This window comes from Cinclus cinclus, chromosome 2 (assembly GCF_963662255.1).
Source record: "Cinclus cinclus chromosome 2, bCinCin1.1, whole genome shotgun sequence".
Taxonomy (NCBI): Eukaryota; Metazoa; Chordata; class Aves; order Passeriformes; family Cinclidae; genus Cinclus; species Cinclus cinclus.
The window spans coordinates 16645459-16658423 of record NC_085047.1 but is presented as its reverse complement, the minus strand read 5'-3'; the positions used below and the strand labels follow the sequence as shown (position 1 = coordinate 16658423).

General features: G+C 38.9%; 1 protein-coding gene across 1 annotated transcript in view; it reads left to right on the top strand.

Moving 5' to 3' along the window:
* TMPRSS7 (transmembrane serine protease 7) overlaps window positions 1-12175 on the top strand; it is a 31969-nt gene extending 19794 nt beyond the window's left edge. The window contains exons 11-18 of the mRNA XM_062515408.1: window positions 2689-2825; window positions 3976-4083; window positions 4661-4771; window positions 5909-6025; window positions 8007-8184; window positions 8360-8628; window positions 9711-9847; window positions 12005-12175. Coding sequence (XP_062371392.1) covers window positions 2689-2825; window positions 3976-4083; window positions 4661-4771; window positions 5909-6025; window positions 8007-8184; window positions 8360-8628; window positions 9711-9847; window positions 12005-12175 — 1228 coding nt within the window. The remainder of the gene's footprint in view (window positions 1-2688; window positions 2826-3975; window positions 4084-4660; window positions 4772-5908; window positions 6026-8006; window positions 8185-8359; window positions 8629-9710; window positions 9848-12004) is intronic.
* The last annotated feature ends 790 nt before the right edge of the window (window positions 12176-12965 follow it).

The window sequence follows — 12965 nt, the reverse complement described above, 5'->3', positions numbered from 1 at the left end:
ATGCAGAAACATCTGCTTAAGCCCTGAAAAACTATCCCACTCCTCCAACATATGGGACAGGATCCCCTTAATCATTTTCTCTCTGGAGCAATGGCACAGAGTTACAGATGGTGCTTTGCAACTTCCATTTGCCCTGGACTTGGATATATGACCAGTAAAACACCAGCAAAAGGCTCCTGAGGTGCTCTAGCATTGTTTTGCAAATCCCATGAGCATATGGTATTTCTTACTGTGTAAGGGAGATGTGGTTATTTCAGCTTTTCCACAGATGGGCAGCAATTTCCTCTGCTTATGGTGAGATAGGTTTGGTTTTTTTTGTCTGAGAAGGGGTCAGTGCAGACTTCAATATTTTTGTTGTTTGTTTTGTTGGGCTTTTTTTGTTTGGGTTTTTTATTTTTGTTGTTGTTGTTGTTGTTGCTAGGGTTTGTTGGAATGAAGGTTGTCTAAGGCATTGTCAGAAGGAGAAATGTAGAAAATGTCTGTGAGCTAGTTGAAGGGAATCAGATCAGTAAATGGCATTTTGCTGTGCCTTTCGACAGGCTGTTTTAGGTTGGGAGCTATTGGGAATACTAAACACTAAAACTAATGACAATTAGACTTCCTGTTGCAGGAAGTCTTCACTCAACACTGCTAGATTTGATGGGCAAGTGTACTGGTTTGAAGGAGGCAAACCAGTGGGGAGAATTAACTCCACACCAATATTTTGTAAGGGTGTCTAAGTCAGAGCTACAATTGAATAGGAAAATTACAACAAAGGCAATAGTACAGAAACACTGGCTTAAACTGATAAAGTCAGAGTATGACCAGACACCCTGTTGGTCAGGGTGGCAGTAGCAGTCCAGCGAAGTGGTGGCTGCAGTCCTGCTGGAGTGATGGATGTGGTTCTGTCGAAGCACTGACCCTGTGGAAAGGTCTCATCCTTCTCTGGAGATCCAGTGGTGGCTGTCAAGAGCTCTCGTCCTCTGAGTGTATTGTGTGTGAGTGGTGGTGCTGTGGTGTCCAAAGCCCAAATTATAATCAAGTGGGACTGTTCAGGACATCCCCCAGGACAGGAAATTTCACAATAGGATAATGTAATGCTCTGATTGGTTCTGGGGAGTCCCTGATGGTCCATTGGCAGAGATGGCCCCTCAGTGGCAGAGGGAGTTACCATAAGTCCTGGAGAAGATAAAGAAACACTGCCCCACCCAATTTAACAGCTCATGTAGATGGTAGTAGAAAACTTTTGGTTACACCTTACACTTTAACCCAAGACAGTGGGTTTGTGGGTTTTTTTGGAGGTTTTTTTTTTTTTTTGTGGTTTTTGTTGCTGTTTGATGGGTTTTTTGGTGTTTTGTTGTTGTTTTGGTTGGTTGGGTTTTTTTGGTTTTGGTTGTTTTTGTTTTGTTGGTTTGGTTGTTTTGTTGGGTTTTTTTTTTGCTTTTTTGATTTGAGAGGTTTGTTTGCTTCTTTGTTTGGGGCTTCTTTTTGCAATTAATTTTTCTATAGTAAAAAGCTGTAAAATTAACAGGGATTTTTGCATCTGCTTGCAGGATGTCAAACAAGAGTCTTGTTTTTTTAAATTGTTTTCTTCCTTTATTTTTCACACTGCTGGAACAGAATCTCTTAGATTTGCTAACAGGATGTTTCGTTCTGGTAGGATGAAATAAGGCATACATGAAAACATATGAATGGGTGTGTCCATTCCCTGTGGCAGACTTCACCGGGATGCTCAGGACACTGAGGCAACATCTGTTCACACAGAAATCACTGACCAATTTTTCCTCATTGACAGGAAGAGTAGTCCTGGTACAATGCTTGATGTGGAAATATACACAAGGGAAATATTTACCTCTGGCTAACAGTCCACTACTACATTTAACAACGCAACAATCCATTTCTTCTTTTCTTCTTTGTGTTCGTTTTGTTGCCAGTGACTGCTGTCAAACAAGTGTGTGTGCCAAGTCTGCTAAAAATCAATACAGCTCCCTGTACTCTTAAATCTATTTAAGATTTGTATGTCCTTTGATTTTGGCAGGAATATTAAAGCCAGATGTTTTTCTCATAAATGTTGCAAGAGGAGAGAGTCTGTTTCTTCTTCTTCTAGAACAACCTGTACTGTTGTTCACTGGTTTACTACATTTAAAACTGTCTCAATTTTAAAAATAATGTTCCAGCAATAATTGATCCCTTATCAGAGAAGCTTTGCTTGGTTGTGGGGGCTTTTTTTGCTTTGGAGTTTGTTTGTTCTTTGCTTTTTTCTTTTAAATGTAGGTTTTTGTTGACCACCCCCATCCCCCAGATAGAGATTGGCATATTTGATGAAAGAAACATTAGAAATTAATAAACAATGGATGTATTAAATGTTCACTGGCATCAGAAAGCATTTAGGTTTCTCTGAATCAAGTGGCACCTAGGCAGAAGTCCAAGGAACCTATTTGCCAAAATAGCAATTTAAAGTAGATGTGCACCCAAGGCATGCTTTTTAGGACTATTTGTTTGAAGGTGTGACATTCAGAAGTAAATTTCCACAGTGTTAATGGTGGATGAAGGCTGGGTGACTCCTGAGAAATATTTTCCTTGGTTTGGTTCTTAATTAAAGTATGGCATCTGACCATATTTGTGAATTCCAGCGGTGTTGACATTTAAATTGTATGTAAGGCAGTTTCCACGTGTGGGCTGCTCTAGAACTCGCCCGAACACTTTTAGGTACTGTGGTTACTATGTCGATCACCAGACAGTGTTCCACATTACAAGTTCTGCTGTCAGCGTGGAGCTGCAGTGCAGCTCGAAGGTCTCTGAGAAGCCCCTGCTGGTGGAGTATGGCAGCTATGACATCGGCCAGCGTAAGATGGATTTTATCTCTTTCAACCCTTCTCCGCATTTCGCATCTGTGAAGTCGCATTTTTTTGGGTCCAGTAGGATTTAATTAAGTTTATGCAGGAAACTACCTGCTGGGTTCCAGTTCGTTTTCTTTTCTAATCTCACTGAGTCAGATGACGAGCAAACAAAGAACCTTTTCTAGGCTGTGCACCTAAGATTTGTGGGTACGTGCAGCATGCTCTGGTTTCCTGCATGCACACTGTCCCCTTCTGCACAGTCCTCCAGGCTTCCTGCATGGCTATGACAATGGTGCAGTCAGTTGAAATCTGCTGTTCCTGTTTGTTTTCATCCCCAACATTTTGTCTGAAATGTTTCTACTGCTATAGGGCTTCCAGGTAGTGAAAAGAGTGCCAAATAACCACCTGCTTATTTCAGTGTTTCCATGTATTTATATACAGTGTGTGCAAATCTGAAATCTGAGCTGAAAAAACAGCTCTGAAAATTGATAAACTCTGAGACCCCGAGTTTATTTCCAGTCCTGAAACAGACAACTTGTTTACTGGTACTTTTTTCACCTGTGTTAGTCTTATATATTCTCTTTAAAGTAGTAAAGCAGCAGTGGTTTTTAGACATAGTTACTTGTCACATTAGAGGAACTCTAGTCTGTATTTATGTAGAGTACGTAAAAAAAGGGGAAATTTGATTATTTTTGTTTATAATCAGAATTATATAATTCATGCACCACCTCAATGAAGGTTACTTACCAAAGTTGCAAAGTGCTGCAAATTTTGGTTGTTGAAAGTGAGACTCCTTTAAAATAAATATGGCATTCTAAGCAGCCCTATGTTGCACCATAAAACACTGGCTGATTTGGTCCTGCACCAGAGAGCCTGTGGTACATATTTCAGAAGCAGCTGAATTGGAACTTTAGAGACATTTTTTCCTCTCCTTTAAATCCCAGTTTTGAACATTTGAATTCAATTTAAGTGCTGGCAATGTATACAGACTAATAAATTTAGATCAACTTTATAGTTCCTTGGAGCAGCTTAGTGATTCTAAATTGAAACAAGCGGTCAGTATTTGTGAAAAAAAATGTTGAGGTTTGGTTGCTTTTTGTTTGTTTCTGTTTCTGTTTTGTTTCGTGCTGTTTTGTTTTTTTTTTTCAACCTCCAGCATGTCCACCTGGACATTTCAAGTGTTCTACTGGCTTATGCATCCAGGAGATGCAGCGCTGTGATGGAATAAACAACTGCTTCGATGAAAGTGATGAACTCTCTTGTGGTTTGTATTCACTTATTAGAGAACTTGACTGGAAAACACAGTGAATGTATTCTCTAATCTTAGAAGGCAGCTGAAACAAGGTGATTTTTTTTTTTTAATGGGGATAATAAAAGGCGTTTTCAGCTTCCTTTGTACGTCCAGGTACAGACTATCTGCCAGCCTCTTGAATGCTTAATTTGGAGTTAATTGGCAAGGGGCAAAACCAAGAATGAAGAAAGTATGGCACTGGAGAGCACAGGGAAGAAATTTAGATGTGCAATAATAGTTGTAGTAGGCTATATTTTAGGGATTTTTTTCTCATATGATAAAAGCTGGCAATTATTAATAAATTTCTATCCCATTTTGAGATAAATTATTTTTTGTGGGGTTTCATAGAGTAGATGAGAGTGATACTAAACATCTCCACGTTGGGAGTTCACTGAACTCCTTTATTTTCTCCATGCATAATGTGGCACTGATGCCTACCCTTGTACCATGCTGTGGAGGAATGAATGTTGTATCCAGACACAGTCAGAAGGGGATGTGTTAGCATTTACAGGAATGCTTCTGTACCTGATTTGGCTTATATTTTTTTAAGTTGTCCCTGAGTGGAACTGTAACTCCAGCTTCACAGTACAGGACAACTTGCTTGCCTGCAATGGAGTAAGTGACTGTGAGAATGGAAAAGATGAGCAGAACTGCACCCACAGTAAGGCTGCTCTCCTGAATAACTTTTTCTCTCTCTCTCGTCGTCTTTCTATTCCTGACTTCAATTCTGAATGCTGCATTCAAAAGGTCAAGAGGTATTGTCAAATCTCACCTGGGCTATATAATTCCCTTCAATTCTTCTGATATACTTAGGAACAAGCCATTACTGATTTTAAACTAATTCTTTTTAATATGCTCATGAACATCTGTTTCAGCAAAATACTGGCAGAAGAATTAAGTACTTCAGGTGCATGATGGGGATCTAGAGATTTAAAGCTTGAATCTGAGATTTTATCTCTTTACAGCATAATCTGTGCAAATTAATTCCTGGATCTGTTTTACCATCTGTAAAACAACTATAAAACTTACGGTTTCTCTGTAGCAATTTTCGGGGTTATAAGGTTAGTGGAAGCCACAAATTTAGCATTAGGCAAATGAAAATTTTGAATCAGAACTTTCTTGAACTTTTTAGAATAAATGGATGACATATGGCTATGGCATATGAGAGGGCCTTATGAAAGGGAGCACAACTGAAAAGTGCTGCAAGTTACTTTTTCAAAGAAAATTTTTTGACTCCTCTGACAAGACAGTCAGTGTAAATGATTGCAGGATACTTCTGTGTGTTGACAAGAAAACCAGATTGGGTCTGAGTGGCCACATTTATTGCAAGCCACAGAGAAACAGGAAAATGCTGGGTTAGGGGTTGCAGTTTCACTGGATACAGTTATTAAGGCTGCTTTTACTGCAATCTTTCATTTCACATTTAATACTGAAATACAAAGGAGAGCTCCTTTCCAGGGTACTGGATGTTCTCTTTCGCTGTCCTTACACTCTACATCTTATTTTCACTACTATATCTGTGTGTGTTGGTGCTGTGAAAAAGGATGGGAGGAAATCTTTGTTTGGACTTAGCCAAGTAAATGCACGTCCAAGTACAGATACAGTTAATTCCATTTGAATGGTTTATTCTGTTTAGATGTTAAGTTATCCTAGCCAAAGTACCTTTTTGTCTTATTACTTCCTATCTATTAACACATGTATTAATATATGTACATCTTCTGTCTGTGCAGACATGTTTTCATGTGTTAAGCTGAACCAATCGTTGGTTTTGGTTTTTTTTCCTTCACAACTGTTTCAGGTATTCCTTGCACCAACCACACATTCAAGTGCAGGAATAACATTTGCATTAGGAAACAATATGCAAGGTGTGATGGAACTGTGGACTGTGTTGATGGAAGTGATGAAAGCAGATGCAGTAAGTTCCTTTCATATATTTATCTTTCTGAACTTTGAACTTTTTACACAATAAATACTTAATTTCTTCCTGTGTTGGCGTGGGTACAAGTCGGGCTGCAGGCACTGAATTTTTATTTTATTCTCTCTGTGATAATTGGGTAATTATCCGCTATCAGTTTACCTCAGTTCTGGTTGCACAATTTGCCAAGTTCCTGTGGGAGGCTGGGCTTACAGTCATGGGGAGCCTTACACAGCTGTACTGCTTATTTCAACTATGCTAAGGATTAGAGCATCAGGCTTAATTACAGAGTGAACTTGGTTAGTTGGTGAGGCAGGAACTTTTGTTGTCTGCAGCAATGCCAAGCACTTTGTTGAAGCTGGATTGTATTTGGACTTCAGGAGTGATACAGCTGCAATGAGGAAAAAAAAAAAAAAGGACACATTAACTTTTCAGTTCTCTGACTCTTCCAGATGGTGAAGACCCCAATACTTCATAACATCAAGTTAGGTTCTAGTCTTAAATCTTCCTAAAGTAACCTTTGTGCAAACCTTTTCAGTTTGTTTCGCTGTAAAGCAAGCAAAGATTGCTGTAAACCAAGATTGTCACTGCAGTAGCAATAAAAGTGGGGTTAGGATTAGTTGCTTAAACTGAACGATTTCAAGTATATTACATAGCATGAATGTGTTGGAACAAATCCAGAGGAAGTTCGTGAAGCGATCTGCAGGCTGCAGCACCTCTCCTATGGAGACAGGCTGAGAGAGCTGGGGTTGTTTAGCCTGGAGAAGAGACAGCTTTTGGAAGAAGGCTCTTAGCACCTTCCAGTGCCTAAAGGGTCCTACAGGAGGATGGGAGAGAGTCTTTCCACAAGGGCATGTAATGATAGAACAAGGAGGAATGGCTTTATAATAAGAAAGGGTAGCTTTAGATCAGATATAAGGAAGAAATTCTTTATTCTGAGTGTGGTGAGGCTCTGGCAGAGGTTGCCTAGGGAAGCTGTAAATGGCTCATCCCTGGAATTGTTCAAGGCCAGGCTGGGCAGAACTCTGAGCAACCTGGTTTAGCAGGAAGGTGGCCCTGCCCTTGTTGGGGGACGGGGGGTGGGGTTTGCAACTAGATGATCTTTAAGATCCCTTTCAAAACCAAACCATTTTCTGATTTTGCCTGGCCCTCAGCTGTCTCTGGTGTTCTGCCTGTATGTCAAATCTGTCAGCACTGGCCTTGGATCCAGTAGGATTCTTAAGAGACTGGCCATGCTTCTATTTTTATTTGGAAACATTAAAGCTGCATTTGACTTTCTGGATGTGTTCAAGAAAGGGTCCAGAAGTATTAACTCCTGTGTGCGGGAATGTGGGACTAAAACTCATGAGCAGAAACTTTATGTGCAAGCACTGGGGATGGACGGGAGGCTCTACAGAAGGGTCTTTCTCTCTTGCTTTTCAAATTAACAGTTGAGATTTTTTGCCCTGATGAGACATTACTTCTTCACCTGTTAGTAATATACATTGTCAGACAGTCATTTCTATATAAAATAATGATTGTTTCTCAAATAAATATCCGATCTCCGCATACATTTTTCTTGTATCATTTCCACTGTTTTGGCAAGAAGTGTTCTGATGATGTTGAACTTCTTTGTTGATGGTCTCCTTTCAGGCCAGGGTTGGTATACAAGAAAGATGAGGGTTTGCCTATTTGTATATATTCATTGTGATGCTTATTAAATCAATGGATCCTTTGACATTTCTGACACAAGAAATATTTAGGGGCTAATTTCTGGAGCAGAGCTAGAAAAGGGACTTATTAAAATTTCCAGACTGGTGCCTTTTTGTGGAGTCACCTCTTGTTTCATTAATAGAGTAGCCAAAGAGAGAAGTTTTGTGATTTTAGCAGGGGAATGAAATAGATTTCAAAGCTCAATATTCTTTCATGCCAGGTGTGGGGAGCCCCCTCATTAAAGGAAAGTACTGGAGATGGGGATTATAACCTTAAATATCTCTTGCAGGTTGTGGCAGTAGCAAGATCAGCAATCTCATCTCTCGGATTGTAGGCGGCTCAAACACTGAAGAAGGTGAATGGCCCTGGCAGGTCAGCCTTCATTTTGTGGGAGCTGCTTACTGTGGAGCATCAGTGATATCAAAAGAATGGCTTGTGTCTGCAGCCCACTGCTTTCAAGGGAGCAAGTAAGCAGTCTTCTCTCTGCATCTGTCCCAAACATGGCCAGAATCCACAAGTGCCTTTAGGTTCCAGAGTTCGAAGTGCACGGAGGTGCTGTGTTCCCCTTTCCCCAGCCCTGCTGTCTCTAGGTGTTTTGAGGTACTTCTTAAAGAAACTGCTTCTTGGTTTGGTCCCCCGCAGGCTGGCTGACCCCAGAGCATGGCGCGCCCACCTGGGCATGCGGATGCAAGGCCGTGCCAGGTTTGTGTCGGCGGTGAGGCGGATCATAGTGCACGAGTACTACAACAGCAGGAACTACGACTACGACATCGCGCTGCTGCAGCTGAGCACGCCCTGGCCGGACACCGTGAGCCACCTCATCCAGCCCATCTGCCTGCCTCCCTCTTCCCATAAAGCCCGCAGCGGGGACAAGTGCTGGATAACAGGTTGGGGCCAAAAGCAGGAAGCAGGTGTGTTTTATCCCTTCTTCCATCGAGCTGATTTTTGTTCCCCGGGAAACTTGGCTGCTGGTCCCGTGGATCTGAATGTCTTCCAACACTGTGTTGTTAGAGCTACGCTTACCCCAAAATATCAGTGTTGCCTTTTCCTTCTGTTCTCCTTGGAGGTGTGGGACACATGGTGTGGTTTCTCTCTTTGGGCTGCTGGTTAGTAGTATGTGAAATTAAAAAGCTGGTTATTTTAAAGATAAACATAAAAAAAATTTCCTTCATAAAAGAAATGGGGGGATGAATTTCCTTTCCGTTTCCTTCTATTCCCTTTGTCAGTTTCTACAGTGCAAGTGACAAATCAGTCTTTTAATTTCAAAATTATTATTTATTACATATTAGCTTTATTACATATTAGCTTTAGTAAATCCTAAAACAACATTTCATAATGTAAACCAGTGCTTGTATATTTGAATATTTGGGTGAAGGTTTATTGGCTATAACCAGATTTTGAAAGAATCACCTGGTGATGAGATTGGACCTGCTGTATTGAAAGGAGGGGAAACTGTGGATTAATTCTGTTACTATTAAACAATATATCCTATTTAAAAAGAGATGTTTCGCCAGATCTTTCAGACAGAAAGAAACAACTTTGGAAATTGGTTATTTATGGTTATTTATGCATTCAGAAATTCGGACTCATAATCTTAATCTTGAATTCAACTCCTTCAGATATGCTACCGTCACTGCAAATCTGTCATGTGATGATCTAAATATCCTTGTAAAATTCTGTTTTATTTTTGAAATAAGAAGAGAGCAAATTAAGAAGTCTTGAGACATTTTGGAAATAACAAAGAAAACATTTTGGCCAGTCCTAGTGATGATGCCATTGTATTTGGTGTGTCTAAAGATCACATTAAACAATTACCTGATTGTTTGAAGAGGCTTTCTGCTCAGTTGCAGTTATTTGTTTGGAATCTGGAATAACTCGAGGGTGAAAAGTATCTGTGGATATTTTCTGAAGACTTCTTGTTTGGTACTTCAATAGATTAGTAAAATGCTAAGCTCTGTAGAATCACCCTGCTCTGATTTTTTTTTTTTTCCAGATGATGAAGGTTCAGCAGTCCTTCAGAAAGCAGAGGTAGAAATTATTGACCAGACATTATGTCATTCCACATACGGGATTATCACAGCTAGGATGTTTTGTGCTGGGCTATCGTCTGGGAAAAGAGATGGGTGTAAAGTATGTATCTCAGCAAACTTTGCAGAGAGCTTATCTTGTCTTTCATTGTTGCATGATGAGATGTAAAGTTGACTGGCAGACCACTTTGTGGTCAATATGTTTCAGTTCTGAAAAAGAGCAATGTAAGAATTGTCTGTCAGCAAATCTCTTCTGTGGGTGATTTCAGAGATCTGCTGCTTTATGTGCCTGAGTGCCATCACTAAGTTTCAGTTGTAGATCAAGAGCCAATCAAGTTTGCAAGTTCCAATAACAAGCTAAAATCAGGCAATTTTGGGCATAATAGGTTCTCAGCTGAAGAAAAAAGTGAGAAACTAGCTTGTGTCTTTTTAGGATCCCTCCTCTCCAACCTGGAGCTATAGGACTGTATGATGAGATGCAGAAATTAGGTAAAAATTTGTAAATGTAAGATATTTCTGATCCGGAAAAGCTGAAAGATGATAAATGTAAAGTGCTGAATTGACATCCAGTGAAGAATAAAACCACATAGATACACAGTATATATCTACATGACACTTAATATTACAGATCTTATATGCCATATTATATTATATTATATTGAGCTTATATAAACCTATATACATAAAAACTTATATGAACTTATATACATATTTACTGCTAAAACAGTAGTAAATTTACTGCTGAAATAATAATAAACCCATTTTTTATGATGGAGATCTGGAGTCTTCAGGATGTTCTAGCTTTCACTGATCTACATAAAAACAAGTGAGCCTACAATGGCTGAGGGAATATAAAGCACCAGCAGTTCTTTAGAGGTTAGCAACAGCATTGATATTAAGTATCATTGATATCATTTTCAGTAACTGAGAATTTCTTTGTTTATGGCTGCTCAAGATATAGCCAAGGAAAGACATCATTTTGGCTGCATTTTTGTAGAGGCAAATTGTCTGTGTCTGGAAGAACTACTCAAATTGTGGTATTCCTGTTTTGTGAAAAGTGCTAGTGTTTTACTTTTTGTTTTGTCCTAGGAATGAAAGAAAAGACTTGCAAATTTTACTCTCTAAATGTAAAATCTTATTTGTCATGGAAGGAAAACAATTCTTCTAAATTCTTTACCTATTTTGAGGCAATTCAAGATGATCCTACTTTGAGGAGAGGGGGGCACCTAAGCACCTTGGAAGAGGTCCCTGCCAACCTGCATATCCCAACAACCTTTAAAGTGAAGGCAAAATAGTTTTCTAGCTCTAACAAAATATATATCTAGAAAGAAGGCACTTCTCTTGAAAAACATCACCTTTTGTTTTTAGAAGTTGTTTCTTGCACCCAATATTTTGGTATACCTTAATTTGCCACTGGGTGTCTTTTAAAGAGATGCTGTGTGTACAGCAGAGCCTGACAGGGAAATATAAGCTTGGCCCAAGGAATTTTCCCTTAATGGTGGCAAATAGTTTTATATCTGATGCTCTGCCAAAGTATTTCTAAAAGAACTCCCTGTAAAGGAAGAGTCCTTGTTGCTTTGTGCTGCATTACAGCATTATTTAATCCTGTATTAAATTTTGAAGTCTAGAACAGATTTCATTTTAACTTCTCTAATTGCAAAGACATTATGAGTCCCTAAACATTATATCCTGACTAGTATCTACTAGAGGATAATCCTTAGGTCCTTTTTCCTTCTTAAAAATAAAATTTAAAAAAATCAAGAAAAAACCCAAACACAAAACAGTCGAGGGATTCCATCTATTTCCATTTACCTCTAATTTGAAAGAAGTCATACAATTATTAAATACTTTATTTATTGTATTTATCTTATTTTCTTTTAAAACATTTTAAAAAGCTTACTATTTTTGAGTTTTAGTGTGTAATCTATAAATGTACATACGCATGTTCAGTAGCAGATTTGAGGTTTAGCTGTAAATGTGAGGTTAGAAAAAAAGGTGAATTTCAAATACAGTCCATGCAAAGTAATATCCTTATTAATGTCTTTAAAGAGTGAGAATTCCCTTCTTTTTTATGAAAGAGCAAACTTTGGTAAAGCTGTGCAATGCCATCTACTTGAAAAAAAAACCCCTATCAATTGTTTGAACTATGTGAATTTGAAAACATAATCACTGGAATTATGCAAAATATCTCCTGTGGATTTTTTCCCCAGTTTTTATAATTCATATTGTAAACACACATAACTTGATACATTGTTTTCAGGGTGATTCTGGTGGACCACTGTCATGTCAAAACAATGGAGATGGAAAATGGTTTTTGACTGGCATTGTGAGCTGGGGTTATGGATGTGGAAGACCAAATTTCCCAGGTGTCTACACAAGAGTGTCAAATTTTGCACCATGGATACATAAATATGTGCCTTCAGTCTTGTAACTTGAAAACTGTTTTCTTGGAATAAATTATGTCCTGGATATCTTCATTAAAATCATGTTTGGAAGAACTGTTCCGTGGTTAAATTTCTTTGCATGTCTCTTGCTGATTCTGGAATTCACCTATGGAGGTAATAAATACCATTGTTTGAAGCTTTGGTGAAAAAGGAGGAGGCTGTTCTTTGTGGTGATTGTTCCATGCAGATGTCTGGAGACATGGGGGGAGGCACAATAATAAACTTCATTTCCAAGGCATCAACTAAGTGCAGGTGCACTAATCTGTCAGGAAGCTGAAGAGATAATTGTGTAAACAGAGAGCTTCAGGTTTACTCATCATTTCTTCTGAGATGTGTGCATCTAATACAGAAGTAACTGTAAGCAGCAATTAACTGCTTGCACTCTGGCAAATACTAATTTCCCTATCTCTTCCACCAAGAGCAGCTGATAGGGAGAAAGGGAGAGGAGACACTGTAAAAAGTGAACTCAACCCTTTCAAGCCCATAGGGCCCTAATTTTTGAAGATCAGAAATTCTGCTGCTAAAAGTGGTGATTTGTTGCATTCTTATTCCTTGTCCTGCTTTCATTTTAATTAACTACATGATTTGGAGCCATTAACTCTTTAATTTCCTGCTTTCATTTCTTTATTTTCAAGTTCTTCCACCTAAGAATTTGACTTCTCAAGTTTCAGTCAATCTTATCAAGATGAATAAGCATGGTGCTGTGTTATTGCAATGATCTTGTCCTTGCCAAAATAAACCTGGTGTTTCTAAATGGTCCTGATCAAAATTTTTATG